At 42.7% G+C, this 14,381-nt stretch overlaps 1 protein-coding gene and 1 long non-coding RNA gene across 5 annotated transcripts in view; one reads left to right on the forward strand and one right to left on the reverse strand.

Annotated features, from left to right (window-relative positions):
* Positions 1–14,381, forward strand: part of LOC102115048 (uncharacterized) — a 275,169-nt gene that overhangs the window by 213,100 nt on the left and 47,688 nt on the right. For 2 of the 4 annotated variants that reach the window (XR_010577089.2, XR_012417012.1), the window contains one exon: positions 12,744–12,843. The exons of the other annotated variants lie outside the window; for them this stretch is intronic. This is a non-coding gene — a long non-coding RNA (uncharacterized lncRNA). Of the gene's footprint in view, positions 1–12,743; positions 12,844–14,381 lie in introns of those variants that run through there. 4 annotated transcript variants of the gene reach the window in all.
* Positions 12,625–14,043, reverse strand: LOC135964591 (neutrophil defensin 6-like). The gene is made up of 2 exons (XM_065518743.2): positions 13,830–14,043; positions 12,625–12,861 (listed from the first exon to the last, which is right to left on the reverse strand). The coding sequence occupies exons 1-2, from the start codon at positions 13,999–14,001 to the stop codon at positions 12,749–12,751; spliced, it is 285 nt and encodes a 94-aa protein (XP_065374815.1). The 5' UTR covers positions 14,002–14,043; the 3' UTR covers positions 12,625–12,748.

Raw genomic sequence — 14,381 nt, forward strand, 5'->3', positions numbered from 1 at the left:
AATTCCCCAGTTTTCCAGCCTGGGGTACAAATTCTGACTAGGGCTGTCCTGTTCCCAGCAGCTCTCTAGGCTGCAAGGCCTGGGTTTAACAGCTACCCTACAAGCCACATGTACATGAGATACCACACAAGGCCAATCATGGAGAACACTGACATCTTGTCACTCAGGACTTCTGCCCAGTGCTTCCATATAGACACAGATTATGGGGTCAGCTTACACCCACTTTTCCTTGGAGCCTTTCTCCCCCATGGCCACGTTTGGTGATGGCACTTCCATATGGTCTTTGCCTGATATAGTTGTTGTTTGTAGTTTGAAGGCTTCTTCTCCTCATTTGCTGCCTCTGACTGCACCCTCGGTGGGTTCTGGAGCAATAATCCCTACTTCCTGCCAGGAGGAGTAAGTGGGAAATATTAGCTAACCTTTAAAACCGGTAAAAACGGGAGCTTGTGCCAGAAGTTGCTTGTCAAATGGAGAGGTGTGGTCTAGCAAAAGCCTCGTGGCCCTGCTGGGTGCCAGTGGGCCTGGGGCGTCAGTCCTCAGAAGATCATAGTTTACTACCCATCCACAATTCATTGTTCAGTAAATGTTTGACGTTGAGATGGTGGATGTCCTGTGATGGTGTGGGGAGGTCTCATTATTGGAGAACATGTAAATGATGTTATCTCTAAGGGAAAAAGAAGCTAACTCTTCTGTGATCACCAAGGTGGGCAGCACAGTGGGTCTAGCCCAACTGTGATGAAGCGATGGTGGCCATCGGGTTGAGAATTTAAAAAGTGATGGCCCTTGGAAGGACCTTGGTGCGTTGGGTTTCCGTAGCACATCCAGAGACATTAATAACCATGACTTTAAGAGGCCAACGTGCTGCTTGAGGAGGCTGGTGGCTTGGGGATGATGAACTAAATGAGACTCCCTTAACCCACCCCAGTGTTGTGACACCCTAAGAGGGGAGCCTGCATCTGAATCAATGATACGTGTGTTTCTAAAGGAGAAAGTGAAGACATGCCACGAAAAGAGAATACCTGCACCACCCAGGGCATAAGGAGTTACCTCCCCTGGAAGACTACACATGCAGAAGCCCATGGCCAGGACTAGTGTGCTTTGTCCAGAGGCTCTGAGAGTTGTGATGTGCGGTAGTGAGGGCCTCCCCATGAAACTCAGAACCTGGGACCCAGTCATGGCCTGGAGAGATCACCTGCTGGGCCAGCTACAGACTGTATCCTGCTGTGGCCCCAATGGATGTGAAGGGCTTCTGAGTGATGATATTGGTGGGCCTAAGCAGAATGGACAAGTGGGGTATAGCTGTCTCCAAAGACACGATGTCCCAGTACATGGAAGGCCTGCCGCAAAGTGGCTGGCACACTAGTGGTGAGGATTTGGTTTTTAACTGCAAGGGGCCTTTGTCAGCCCACTGAGGACCAATTGATGCCCAGAATCTTTACAACAGTGCTGGAGGGGCCATGAGTGTGTCCTGCAGAAACCTAGGCACTGTCCAGGAAGAGGGAGAGTGGGTGCAGTAGCCCTGCCGCAGATGTGTGGCCTGGCCCAGGTGGTGGCTTTCCATGCAGCACCCAGAGCGATTTGGGGAGCTCAGGGAGAACAGAGACCGTCCAGCTGGCTCAGAGTCACTGATGGCTGCTGTCGCTGGAGGGGTGGCCTCCTCTGCTCCAACCCAGTCTTGTGCTCTCCTTCCCTCCCATTCTTGGCTGCAGGACTGGGAACCATCTGTTGGGACGCTGCTCTGTCTGCCTCGTGGCCATGCTCCCATCCTTGCCTCTTCCATAGACTGCGGTCAGGACTCGGCAGCCCAGAGCCCCAGCAGGCTCTCAGTCTGTGCTGAGGTCACAGCCAGGCATTGTCTCCATCCTATCCCAGGTGATTCCAGCAAATTCTTCTTCTTCTTTTTTTTTTCGTGGTGGTTGTTGTTGAGAGGGAACCCTGCTCTGTCCCCCAGGCTGGAGTGCAATGGTGCCATCTCGGTTCACTACAACCTCTGCCTCCCAGGTTCAAGCGGTTCTCTTGCCTCAGCCTCCCGAGTAGCTGGGATTACAGGCACACACCACCATGCTTGGCTAAATTTTGTATTTTTAGTAGAGATGGGGTTTCACTATGTTGGCCAGGCTGGTCTCAAACTCCTGACCTCAAGTGATCCGCCCACTTCGGCCTCCCAAAGTGCTGAGATTACAGGCATGAGCCACCACGCCCAGCCTGGAGCCATTTCTTTGTTGGACACAGACCCACTCTGTCCTCCCTTACTTTTCCAGTGACTTACCAATCCCCCGTCAAGTGTTCTTAGTTTAAATTCTTCCTTGGGGAGCAGGGGCAGTATGGGACCCAGGTGTGGTGCCAACCTCCAACCTCAGTGACAGATTCAGAGTCGGCCATGGGACTTGGGTGTTGGCTGGAACAATGGGAAGGAAGTAGGGATTTTCTCCAGGAGATCAGCTACGAAGGTCACAGAGAGATGACCATGATTCACATGGCTGTCACCTGCGGAGAGAGCCCAAAGTAAGACCAAGAAAAATAAATGGGAAGACAACAATGTGACTCATGCTTTGAGTCCTTAAATCAAGTATTTCCTGAAGTCAGAATTCCCCCTCAATTCCAAGATATAGGAATCAAAATGTTAACTCAGCTTGTCATGGTTTGACGTTTGAATTCAAGACCCCACTAAGATGTCTGAAAAACATCAAAAATACCAAACTCAGGGAACCTGAGAGGCAAAGACAGGGCCGTGCACAAGGACAGGAGATGAGAGCAGATGACAGGTGTCCCGGGGGCAGCTTTAGCCTCAGGCTCCCTGGCGATTCCCATGCACAGGCCGGCAGGAGAAGAGCCTTGTTGATGTTAATCAGCAGGGAAGGAGGGATGGCTACGAGAGAGGCTGGAAGGACAGCGGGTGAGTCAGGGATGGGGGCCTTCATAGCTGATGTTCAGAGCTGGAAGAATTCCAGGTGGTGGCAGGAGTAAGTGGGTGGCCATGGGTGGAGGGCTGGGGCAAAGAGGAAGGGGGATCACTCTCACTGTCATCCAGGAGGACAAAGCACTGAGAGGTTGGGAGGGTGATCTGCCAGGAAATATTAGAGGAACTCTTTCCCTTACTTTTTATATTTATGAGTTATTTGGCTTTTAGTGGCAAAGGAAGAAATATAGAACTTCAGAAAAGGAAATGAGTACTTTTCTTATCTCTTACATTCTGGTTTTGTTTGTAAACAGAGTTCAGAACAAACAGAGATACAGAAAAAACAACTCTATAGTTTTCTTGTAAAAGAAAAATTTCAGGAAGATTTCCGAGAAATGTCAAGGAAACGTTTATTGAAGACTGTTGCAATAGGAGTCCAAACGTTGTAATAGGAAGAGCCCTTGGACTCAACTTACCTCAAGCCAAAGGCAGGAGAATTTAAGCCTTGGGGGGAGCTAGAAGGATGGTTCTGGAGGTCGTTAGGAGGGAAGTTGGCTAGTGTGATTGGGCCATCTGCGTTTGCTCATTTGTGCTTGTTGGAGTGAGGCTCCCATCCTCCCACAGAGACAGGGCTGCTGCCCTCTTGGGTAATTACATTTATAGGGATGAGGCATCTGACTTATTCGTTATTCATTGTTCTGCCACACGAGTGGTTCAAGGTAGAAAATCTCTTGTATATCATCAGTGAACGTAGAGTGTTTGTGCATCCCTGTGAACAGTTCTGGGTGTTACTTGAGGCCGAGCAAATTGCCCTGGTTGTTTGGAGACCCTGACACCTCTCCCTGAATTCTCTATCCTAGAGTTTGGAGCAGTCATTGCCCACCCTAGACTACAGTAGCAGAAGCCACATGTGGTGCTCCCAGTGTGCCTTTATCCACACAGAGGAGCAGGGAGGCTCCATCCTCTTCTGACCCTTTTCCTTGGATTGATGCATGCTTCTCAGCACATGAGCCTGAATTCTACTCCATCCTTCTCTGTGGCAACATCCATTCCTCTGAATTCAGTGGAGGTCGACCTGACCTTGCATATTTCTTGCCCTGATATTATTCTCTCCACTGAACATTGTACTCTACCCCTTCTTTTAATCTACCACGTTTTAAATACCTCTGTGTTTCACTATGAAGCATTTTCCTGCACTCAAAACCAAAATAGTCTATTTCTTTCTTCTAAACTCCTATTGCTTCATGAAGCCACATTTTCCCAAGGATATTTTTCTGTATTTCAGCCTTCAATGTTTTTAATTGGCTTTTTTTCCCCCATGCTGTCACAGAAACCTGATATATGGACTGCATTGCTGCTGTAGTTTTCATTTTTTCCTATGCAGTTTAGTAATAATGATCTAATTTTATATCATTAAGTGATATTGAATATAAATAATTTTATCATAATTAATTTATTGATCTCTTACTATGGGCTAGGCAGTCATGTGAACACTGTGCTCCAGTAATGAGCGAAACATGCAACTTCCCTTCTAGAGTAGGGAGGGAAATGTTACAGAGAGTAAGTGAAGTGTACAGATTATGAGACCGTTACAATTCTACAGTTAAAAATAAAGAGAACAAGTGGGATGGAGACTGCTCAGGAAAGTTGCTGCAATTTAAAATTGAGAAATCAGGAAAGATGTCAGTGACAAAGTGAAATTTTAGGAGAGACCCCAGGTCTGGGAAATGAGCCAGGTGTATTTCTGGGTGAAATGCAGATGCCCTGTGGATAGAGTCAACCTGACCCAGCCCACAATTGGAACAATATGGAATGTTAGTTCAGGGACCTCAGGACTTTGAAGCAGTGGTGGTTACTAGAAACCAAGGGAGGCTACTGGCCTTCACAATCTGAAGTTCTGTGTGTTTCCTTCACCATCTAAACAAGGGGAAGGGTGGGATCATTTGTCTGTCAGAATGCCTGTGTCCTCCCTGGAATCTGTGTTGGGTTCCCCAGCTGTGCAGTGTTTCAGTGAGGTGCCTGGACACCTGAACCACCTCTTCAGACAGACAGAGCCTCATTCTGGGGCTGAGACCTCCTCAGAATCTCATGGGGTGGACGTGGGAAACACCTGCTCCCTTCTCCTGGGCTCTGGGCATTTGCGGTTGGTGTTCGTGGTCACAGCAGTGTCTGGCCCTTGAGATCTTTTGGTCAAGAATGGTGAAAACCCACTTGAAATTCTGTCCCTTTCTTTGAAGTCTGCAATGTCTCTGTCCCACTCAAACTCTTTGTGTCATTTTACTAGTGACCACCTAAGAGTAGGTATGGCTTGAATATAGATTTTGTTATGTTCTGTTTCTAATTTCATTTGTTTCAAGCAATCTTTAAATTTCCTTCTTACTTTTTTATTGACCCATTGGTCATTCAGGAACATGTTGTTTAATTCCATGTGTCTGTACAGTTACCAAAGTTCCTCTTATCATTGATTACAAATTGTATTCCACTGTGGTCAGAATACTTGATATAATTTTGATATACTTGATACAGTTTTGGCTCAAAAATTTGTTGAGAGTTGTTTTGTGGACTAACATACGATCTGTTCTGGAGAAATGTTCCATGTGCTGATGAGAAGAATATAGTCTGCATCAGTTGGATGAAATATTCTGTCAATGTCAGTTAGGTCCATTTGGGCTAGAGTGTAGTTTAACTCTGATGTTTGGTTTTGTTAATTTTCTGTTGAAATGATCAGTTCTTTACTGAAAGTGAGTTGTTGGAGTTTTCTACTATTATTGTATTGCAGCTTATCTCTTTAGATCCATTAATATTTGCATTTGAAAGCTCTTTAAATTTTTATAACCTTTTGCTAAATTGACCACTATATCATTATGTAATGATCTTGTTTGCTTCTTCTTATAATTTTTGACTCGAATTCTATTTTGTCTGATAGAAATATGGCTACATTTGCTCTCTTTTGGTTTCCATTTGCATGGAATATCTTTTTTCATTCCTTCATTTTCAATCTATCTGTGTCTTTATAGATGAAGTAATTTTCTTGTAGGGAGCATATAGTTGGATGTTGATTTTCAATCCATTCAGCCAATGTTTGTCTATAAATTGAAGAATTTAGTTTATATTTAATGTTATTATTGATAAGTAAGAACTTACTATTGCCATTTTGTTACTTGTTTTCTGGTTGTTTTGTAACTCATCTCTTCCTTTTCTTTCTTCTTTTATACCTTTCCTCCTTAGCAGTTAAATGATTTTCTCTGGTAGTGCTTTACTTCTTTGCTTTTAAAAAAGTATATTCCAGGCTGGGCGTGGTGGCTCACGCCTGTAATCACACCACTTTGGGAGACCTAGGCTGGTGGATCACGAGTTCAGGAGATCAAGACTATGCTGGCTAACACGGTGATACCCCGTCTCTACTAAAAATACAAAAAATTAGCCGGGGGTGGCGGCAGACACCTGTATTTCCAGCAGCTTAGGAGGCTGAGGCAGGAGAATGGCCAGAACGTGGGAGGTGGAGCTTGCAGTGAGCTGAGATCATGCCGCTGCACTCCAGCCTGGGTGACAGAGTGAGACTCTGTCTCAAAAAACAAAAAGGAAGTGTATGCATTATAGGCTTTTGCTCTGGGGTTACTATGGAGATTATGAAGTGTGTATAAAAAGTTATTTTGAACAAAGGAAAATTTAACTTTGATCAAAAAGAAAGTAGAAGAAACTAACAAAGAGAGAAAAACCTAAAAAACTCTGTACTTTAACTCCGTCCACGTCAACATTTAGACTTTTTTGATCTCAATGTATGTCTTTTTATATTGCCTATCTCTTAAAAAATTATTTCATTATTTTCGATAGATTTGTCTTTAAGTATTCATACTAGAGACATGAGAGATCTACATACCACAATGATAGTATTACAGTATTCTAAAATTGTCTGTGTACTTACTTTTACCAATTAGTTTTATACCTTCAGATGTTTTCTTATGGCATGTTGGCATCCTTTTCTTAAAGACTAAAGAATTTCCTTTTCTAATTTTGTATTAAGACAGACAGGTCTGGTAATGAATTTCCTCAGTTTTTGTTTGTCAGGCACAATTTTATTTCTACTCAGTATATGAAAGATAGCTTTGCTGGGTACAGTATTCTTGGTGGGAAGATTTTTTCCTCAAGCTACCCCCCAGCACTTTGAGCATATCATCCCTCTCCTTGTTGGTCTGTAGGATTTCCACTGAGAAGTTTGTAGCCAGAAGAATTGGAGCCCCTTTACGTGTAATTTGCTTGTTTCTTCTTGCTGCTTTTAGAATCCTCTCTTTGTCCTTTGAGAGTTTAATGACTACGTGCCTTATGATAGTCTTCTTTGTGTTGAATCTGTTTGATGATCTTTGACCTTCCTGTACCTAGATATTTATATCTTCCTCTACATTGGGAAAGTTTTCTTTCTTATTATTTCTTTAAGTTTTTTAGCCCTTGCCCTCTCTCAGCTCCCTTTGGAAGGTCAATGACTTTTAGATTTGCTCTTTGGAGGTACTTTCTATATTTACTTGGTATTCTTCATTCTTTTTCCCTTTTTTTCTGCTCTTACTTTGTATTTCAAATAACCTGCATTGAGCTTACTGAATTTTTTTTACTTGATCAATTCTGTTATTGAGAGTCTGATAGTTTTCTGCCAGGGAGTTTATTTCTCAGTTCCAGGATTTCTGTTTGATTTTTAGAAAACTATATTGATCTCCTTGCTAAATTTTTCTGATACATTTCTGAATTACTTTTCTGTGTCATCACAAAGTTTGCTGAGTTTCCTAAAAACTGCTGTTTTGAATTATTGAACATTGCCATGTTCTTAGGATTGGTCACTGGCTCCTTTGTCCATCGGGGGAGGTCTTCATTTTCTGTTTACTATTGTTTCTTATGCAACATCAGGTGTACCGAAGATGAAAGGATGAGTTTCCATGTGCCAGGCCTCCATTTCTTCAGCTCTCAAATCTAGATAATTGTCTCTTTCCTACCTCATGTGTAGTAGGGAAAGGAATTGGTGTGATGCCTAACACAATGGCGGCAATGACTGGATATTAACCAATATTGCCATATTTCCTTGATTCTAAGATGGTAGCTGTCATATATATATATATAGTTTCCATCACTGAATACCTAAGACTGGGTAACTTATAAAGAAAATACACTTTTTTCTTACAACTCTGAAGGCTGGTAAGTCTGAGGTTTAGAGGCTGCATCTGGTGAGGGCCTTCTTGCTGATACGGAGTCTCTGCAGTCCTCAGTGGTACAGGGCATCACATGGTGAGTCTGGACACACTGAGAGGAACTGGCTTTTACAACAGACTCACAGCAGACTCACTCTTGTGACAATCTACTAACATGTTAGTTCATGAATGTGTTAATCCATTTGGGGGCATAGAGCCCTCAAGACCCCATCAGCTCTTAAAGACCCCACGTTTTAATAGTGTTATATTGAGGATTCATTTCAACATGAACTTTTGGAGGATATACTCAAATTATAGTAATACCAATTACATAATTATAGAAGTTTATCAAAATAAATACAAGCAAAACCACTATCAGATTACTTTTACACATAGATGTAAGATGAATCAAAAGCTTCAGAAGCAAGGCTGGGTGTGGGGGCTCAAACCTGTAATCCCAGCAGTTTGGGAGGCCAAGGTGAGTGCATCACCTGAGATTGGGAGTTTGATACCATCCTGGACAACATGGTGAAACCCTGTTACTGCTACAAGTATAAAAAATTAGCTGGGCGTGGTGGCATATGCCTGTAGTACCACCTACTTGGGAGGCCAAGGCATGAGAATTGCTTAAACCTGAGAGGCAGAGGTTGGAGTTGGCTAGGTCACACCACTGTACTCCAGCCTGTGTAACAGAGTGAGAGTCTGTCTTGTAAAAAAAAAAAAAAAAACAAAAAAAAAAGACAGTTTCAAGCATTTAATCTATGAAAAACATGATATAGAATATGATAGAACTAGGATATTGTTGAAGTCCTTCTAAAGAACTGGAACAAGACTGAAATACAGAGACTTAGAAGATTGCTCAGTAAAACTGAAGGTCCAGTGTGATGGTTAATTTTATGTGTCAACTTGGTTGGTTTGCAGTGGACCAGATATTTGGTCATACATGATTCTGGGTGTTTGTGTAAGGGTGTCTTATTGGATGTGATTAAGATTTAAGATGGTGGACTTTCCGTGAAGTAGATTGTCTTGTTTAATGTCGGTGGTCCTCATCCAATCCGCTGAAGGCTTGAAAAGGGAAAAGGTTGACCTTCCCTGGGCAAGAAAGAATTCTGCCAGCAGACAGGCTCCAGACTTGAACTGCAAGTTTGACTCTTCCCTGGGCCTCCAGTATGATGGCCCATCCTGGAGATTTTTGATTTTCTAGCTCCTTAGTCACATGAGGCATTTCCTTGAAAAGAATCTCTCTATACATACACACTATTTTGGTTCTGTTTCTCTGGAGATCCCTGACCAAGACACACAGTTTAGGTAGACGCTTGATTTGTGTGGTCACCTGAATTTTCTGCAGCAGAGAACAGGAAGATCTGCAGTTAGACTGACTGGGGTTGGGACATGAGAATGAGGATGTGTGGGATGAAAAGACGAGGAGATATATGCAGGACACAGTTGAAATGAGAGTGACGTGCCTTGTATCAGGCCTTTTTGTTTAGGTCCATGCTGAGCCAAGAATTTCCATTAACAGTTAGAAAAAGCCTCCCATTGCCTGAAGGAAGGGTGAAGAACATCTTCTGTTTATCTTGGTTTTTGCATAACCTGCTCTCCTCCTGACCAGAGACTTGATGCTCAATGTAATAGCTTTGGGCCCAAGGAAACATTTATTTTGTTTCTTACTGTAAGTTTTACTCATAGCAGAGAGTAGGGTATTCTTCCCCATGACCTTGGAGTCCTACTCCTTGGAAGTTATTCATATCCCCTGATCACTGTGCTAATATAAGACAAGAGTCTTAGCTTCAAGGGAAAATGGGACGTTGAAGAGATCTGCCTGGAAAACCTAGAGTTGTTTATACTGTAGCTGCTCTGAATGGAGCAGTGGAGCCTCTAACAAACCCCCACTTTGTAGCTGATGTTTACATAAAGGCTGATGAGGAACAGGAGATACTATTCAAGATTCTTATGAAAACAGAACCCATTGACCCAGCACAGTGGCTCATGCCTGTAATCCCAGCACTTTAGGAGGCCGAAGTGGGGACATCATTCAAGGTTAGGAGTTCGACACCAGCCTGGCCAATATGGTAAAACCCAATCTCTAATAAAAATACGAAAATGAGCTGTGTGCATTGGCACTTGCCTCTAATTCTAGCTACTCAGGAGGGTATGGCAGAAGAATCACTTGAATCTGGGAAGTGGAGGTTGCGGTCAACCAAGATCATGCCACTGCACTCCAGCCTGGGCGACAGAGGAAGACTCCATCTCAAACAAAACAGAACAAAACAAAACACCCAAAAAACAAAAAGCAGAACACATCAAAAAGAAAGGGCAGAGACCAAACAACCAGTCAGTTTTGGCTCTGAGTAAAGCAGTTAAATAGAGGAGCATCACGGTGACTTTTAGGCAACCAGGTGAGACCTGGAAAATCCTTCCCTTTCACCTGTACGCCAACCTGGCCTAAGTTTACGGACTTTGTAGAGTGACTTTATCTTCCCAAAAGATGTCCTTGTATTCAGCATCTGAGGTCTCTCCACTACCCGTTCTGGTTCCTGCTGCCAGAAAGCCTCGCCTCCTGGGTGGTGCATGAGAAGGCTCTCCCTCCTCTACCATGCTCTCTTGCTGGCCATCCAGTTCCAGGACCAGGTGTGACAGCAAGAGTGGAAGAGAGTCCTGCTCAGAAGGGCTGCTGAGACAGAGAACCAGCCCTGACCACCTATCTCCCAGTAAAGTGGAGAGTTCTCACTGAGGACCATCAGATGAGGGAAGGCAGCACCAGCCTGGACTAGCTTGGTAAGTTCTTTAATATTGAAAGGGCTTTTGTGCACAGAGAAAACTCTCATCACTATTTACACTAAATTTAAACCAGGTCTTGAGTATTAAATACTGATACAAAGGTGATTATTTCAATTCCCTTCATCTACATTGATGTCATACATTTAGTATGCCTGGTTGTTTTTAGACACATCTAACACCTTCAAGAATAGATTAACATATTCCTGAATGATGATCCCAAGCTTATTCATTCATTATACCAAAAGTGATTTAGAAGGGCCCATATCATGGATTTGATATCTTTTCTTATTTGTTTTGATATTATTCCTTCTATGATTTTCGTGATCCTCTGAGACCCCAGATTACTAAATGAGGTTGCAAGTCTAGGGTCAAAGACCTGATCCTTGATCAGGAAACAGTGCTTTGTATGTGTCTAAGATGAATCAAAGTCAGGCTACTTGTTATTTATTATCAGGTTGAGACTTTTTGTTGTTGTTGTAATAAAAATGTTTGTTTGTGTTTTGTTTTGTCATATCATGGCACTGTTCAGTCCCTGTCTTTTATATAAATTTTAATTCTAGAAACTTGCCTTTCTCACAAATATGTTGTTCTTAAGTTTTTGCACAGCCGTAAATGTATGGCCAATTGTCTTATCATTAGGATTACTGACTTGGTTCATTGGGATCATTAAAAACATGTTAATATATATTTTCTCACTAGCATTTTATTAAAATGAGTATAGCTTTATTATAATGAGTAGAATTCATATGCTTGAAGGGATGGAGAATTGAGACCAACTCCTTCATTAAACATTGGTCTAATTAAGCTTTTGGGGTGCAGTAAAGGACCATTTGTCTCGTTGGTTATTGGGCCTCATCCTCTATGGTCACCAGCTTCTGAGCTCTTCTTCCATCTGGTTATTAATTGAATCACTGATGCTCGTCAGTCTTTCCTGTTTTTGGCACAGTTTTAACTTTTTCCTTGTTAAACCTTATTTTATTCTATCTTGTTGATACAGTTATATATCACTTACCAAAATAGAGTGAAATAAAGCTTAATGTATAGCATATGTATTTAACACATCTGCTTAGAATTTCAAAAATTATGTATAGCAATGCTTTCCCACTTTTAAAATTAAAGGGCAAGTGAACATAGCACATCAGATCTATCTTTCCTTTGAGCCAACAACCACTTTTTGCCTCTCATTGTAAACTTCTATTGTTTGAGTATCATTAGGAATGCACTGAACCTTTAAGTTTCAAACTATTCCAATTAACACTTAAATCCTGTCAGGCATGGTGGCTCAAGCATGAAATCCTAGCACTATGGGAGGCTGAGGAGGACAGAACACTTAAGCTCAGGAGTTCAAGACCAATCTGGGCAACATGGTGAAACCCTGTCTCTCCAAAAAGTACAAAACATTAGCAGGGTGTGGTGGCACATGCCTGTAGTCCCAGCTACTCAAGAGGCTGAGGTGGGAGGATCATTCGAGCACAGGAGGTTAAGGCTGCAGTGAGCAGAGATTGCACCATTGTATTCCAGCTCAGGTGGCTAAGTGAGACACTGTCTCAAACAAGAACAACAGCAACAAACCCAATTTTATTCATTTTTGCTATTTCGTTATTACTCTATGATGCTCGAATAGTGCATTATTGGAATGCAAAGACCAGTTAACTTAATGTGGATCAGAATTGTCTATACAAAGGAACCGTACAATCCACCATATAAAAAAGCAAAAGGGAAAAAAAGGAAAAAGAAAAGAAAATTTAAAAGGTCAAACACACTAAGTTGAATGCTTGAACTTTATTTTGGAGAGAAAAATTTAGAACGACACAAGGTACACAGAGTGAAGTGTTTTTTCTTTTTCAGGACCTTGGATTGAATCTTGCACTGTTTTGCTTTCTATCTAGGAAGCTCAGCGACAGCAGAGTTTGGCGAATTGGCCATGTAAAATGCAATTCCCGAAAGAGGACTCAAGGCCTTGACAACGGCGGATTCGGCAACGGCAGGTGCGTCTTGCCTGAGAACCTGTGGAAAGAAGAGAGGACCAGGAACAGTGAGGGAGGTGGGGAAAAGGACAGGTAGAGCCAGACTAACTGAGATAGTCTAAACAAGAGACACTGTATCAGTCATGTTAGGATGGAGAAAATTCATGTCTTTGTCTTAAATGACAAGAAATCGTACTAGCTATGTGTTAGTCATGCAAGATCATAGTTCTTTCCCCATCTGAGTCTATTCAGGACATGTTTATTACCTGCTCCCTGGTAAAACAATATACCTCTCAACCCTGGGGTTATCTACTCTTCATTCTGCTTAATCCATACCCCTAATCTTGACCTCCATGTATGATCTGCATGTCCTAACAAGGCTCCCTAACGCACCTGCATCCGTTTCTGAGATGCTGCATTGTGCATGCTCATGTCATGGACCCAAATACTTTGGTGCTCAAGGAGTCGTTGAAGACCTTCCAAATTCAAATTCTTTGCTCTCTCTCTCTTTTTTTTGTTTTTAACATTTTACTTATGTACTTATTTTAATTGACAAATAATAATTGTGTATATGTATGAGACACAATATGATGTTTGGATCTATGTGTGTATTGTAGAAAGATTTAATTAAGCCTATTAGCCTACATTGAAACACACCCATAGGTTCCTCCGTAGGTTCTAAAAGCTTTACCAATGGACAAAGTAAAATATTCTCTCTATAACTAAGTCTACCCATTTAGACCTACAAATAACTAGTCAGTGTAGGTCTTTCTATCTTAACAGTAGCAAATTTCACAGAAATATCTTGAAACTAAAAGTCTTAGAAGAAAGAAAATCTTTTAGATGTGTTTGGTTCTCACTGATTAATTCAGAGATGAGAAAATCAAGGTCCAGAAAGATTAAGTAAAGTCACTCAAGTGAGGTAGACTTTTCCACACTTGATGCCAGAGCCTGTCTCCAATCCTGTTGTTCTAGATTTTGCAGATCTGCAAGATTGATGTCTCCTACCTGAGTCTCTAAGAGTAGAGAGTCCATTTTCTTCAAAGGAGACAGCAAGGTCCTGGTCGTCTTCCCCAGGCTGCTCCTGGGTTGCAGCCTCATCAGCTGTTTCCTGGAGTGACTTAGCCTGAGCCAGCAGGGCGAACAGGAGAATGGCAGCAAGGATGGCGAGGGTCCTCATGGCTGGGGTCACCTGGAGGAGGGAGAGCAGGTGTGGATGTGTGGAGAGTGAGGAGTGAGCCTGGATTTATAGCTCTGCTGGGAGAAGGCCTGAGACAGAAGCTGCAGTGAGAGGAGGTGGGCATGTGATTGGGAGGGGAAGGGCTGCCTTCATCCTCAAGATCCCTTTGATGCTCCTCTTTCTCCCGGCTTTCATCACAGAGTGAGTCTGTATGCTTAATGCCTCTTCTTGATCCAAACTCGTGATAAGGACACTACTATCCTGTTCTGTTTCCCATATGTTTGAGTATGTACTTGGTGTGATCTCCTCACCTTGTGATCCACCTGCCTTGGCCTCCCAAAGTGCCGGGATTACAGGCGTGAGCCACCGAGCCCGGCTGA

Source organism: Macaca fascicularis, chromosome 8, assembly GCF_037993035.2.
Source record: "Macaca fascicularis isolate 582-1 chromosome 8, T2T-MFA8v1.1".
In the NCBI taxonomy this organism is placed as follows: Eukaryota; Metazoa; Chordata; class Mammalia; order Primates; family Cercopithecidae; genus Macaca; species Macaca fascicularis.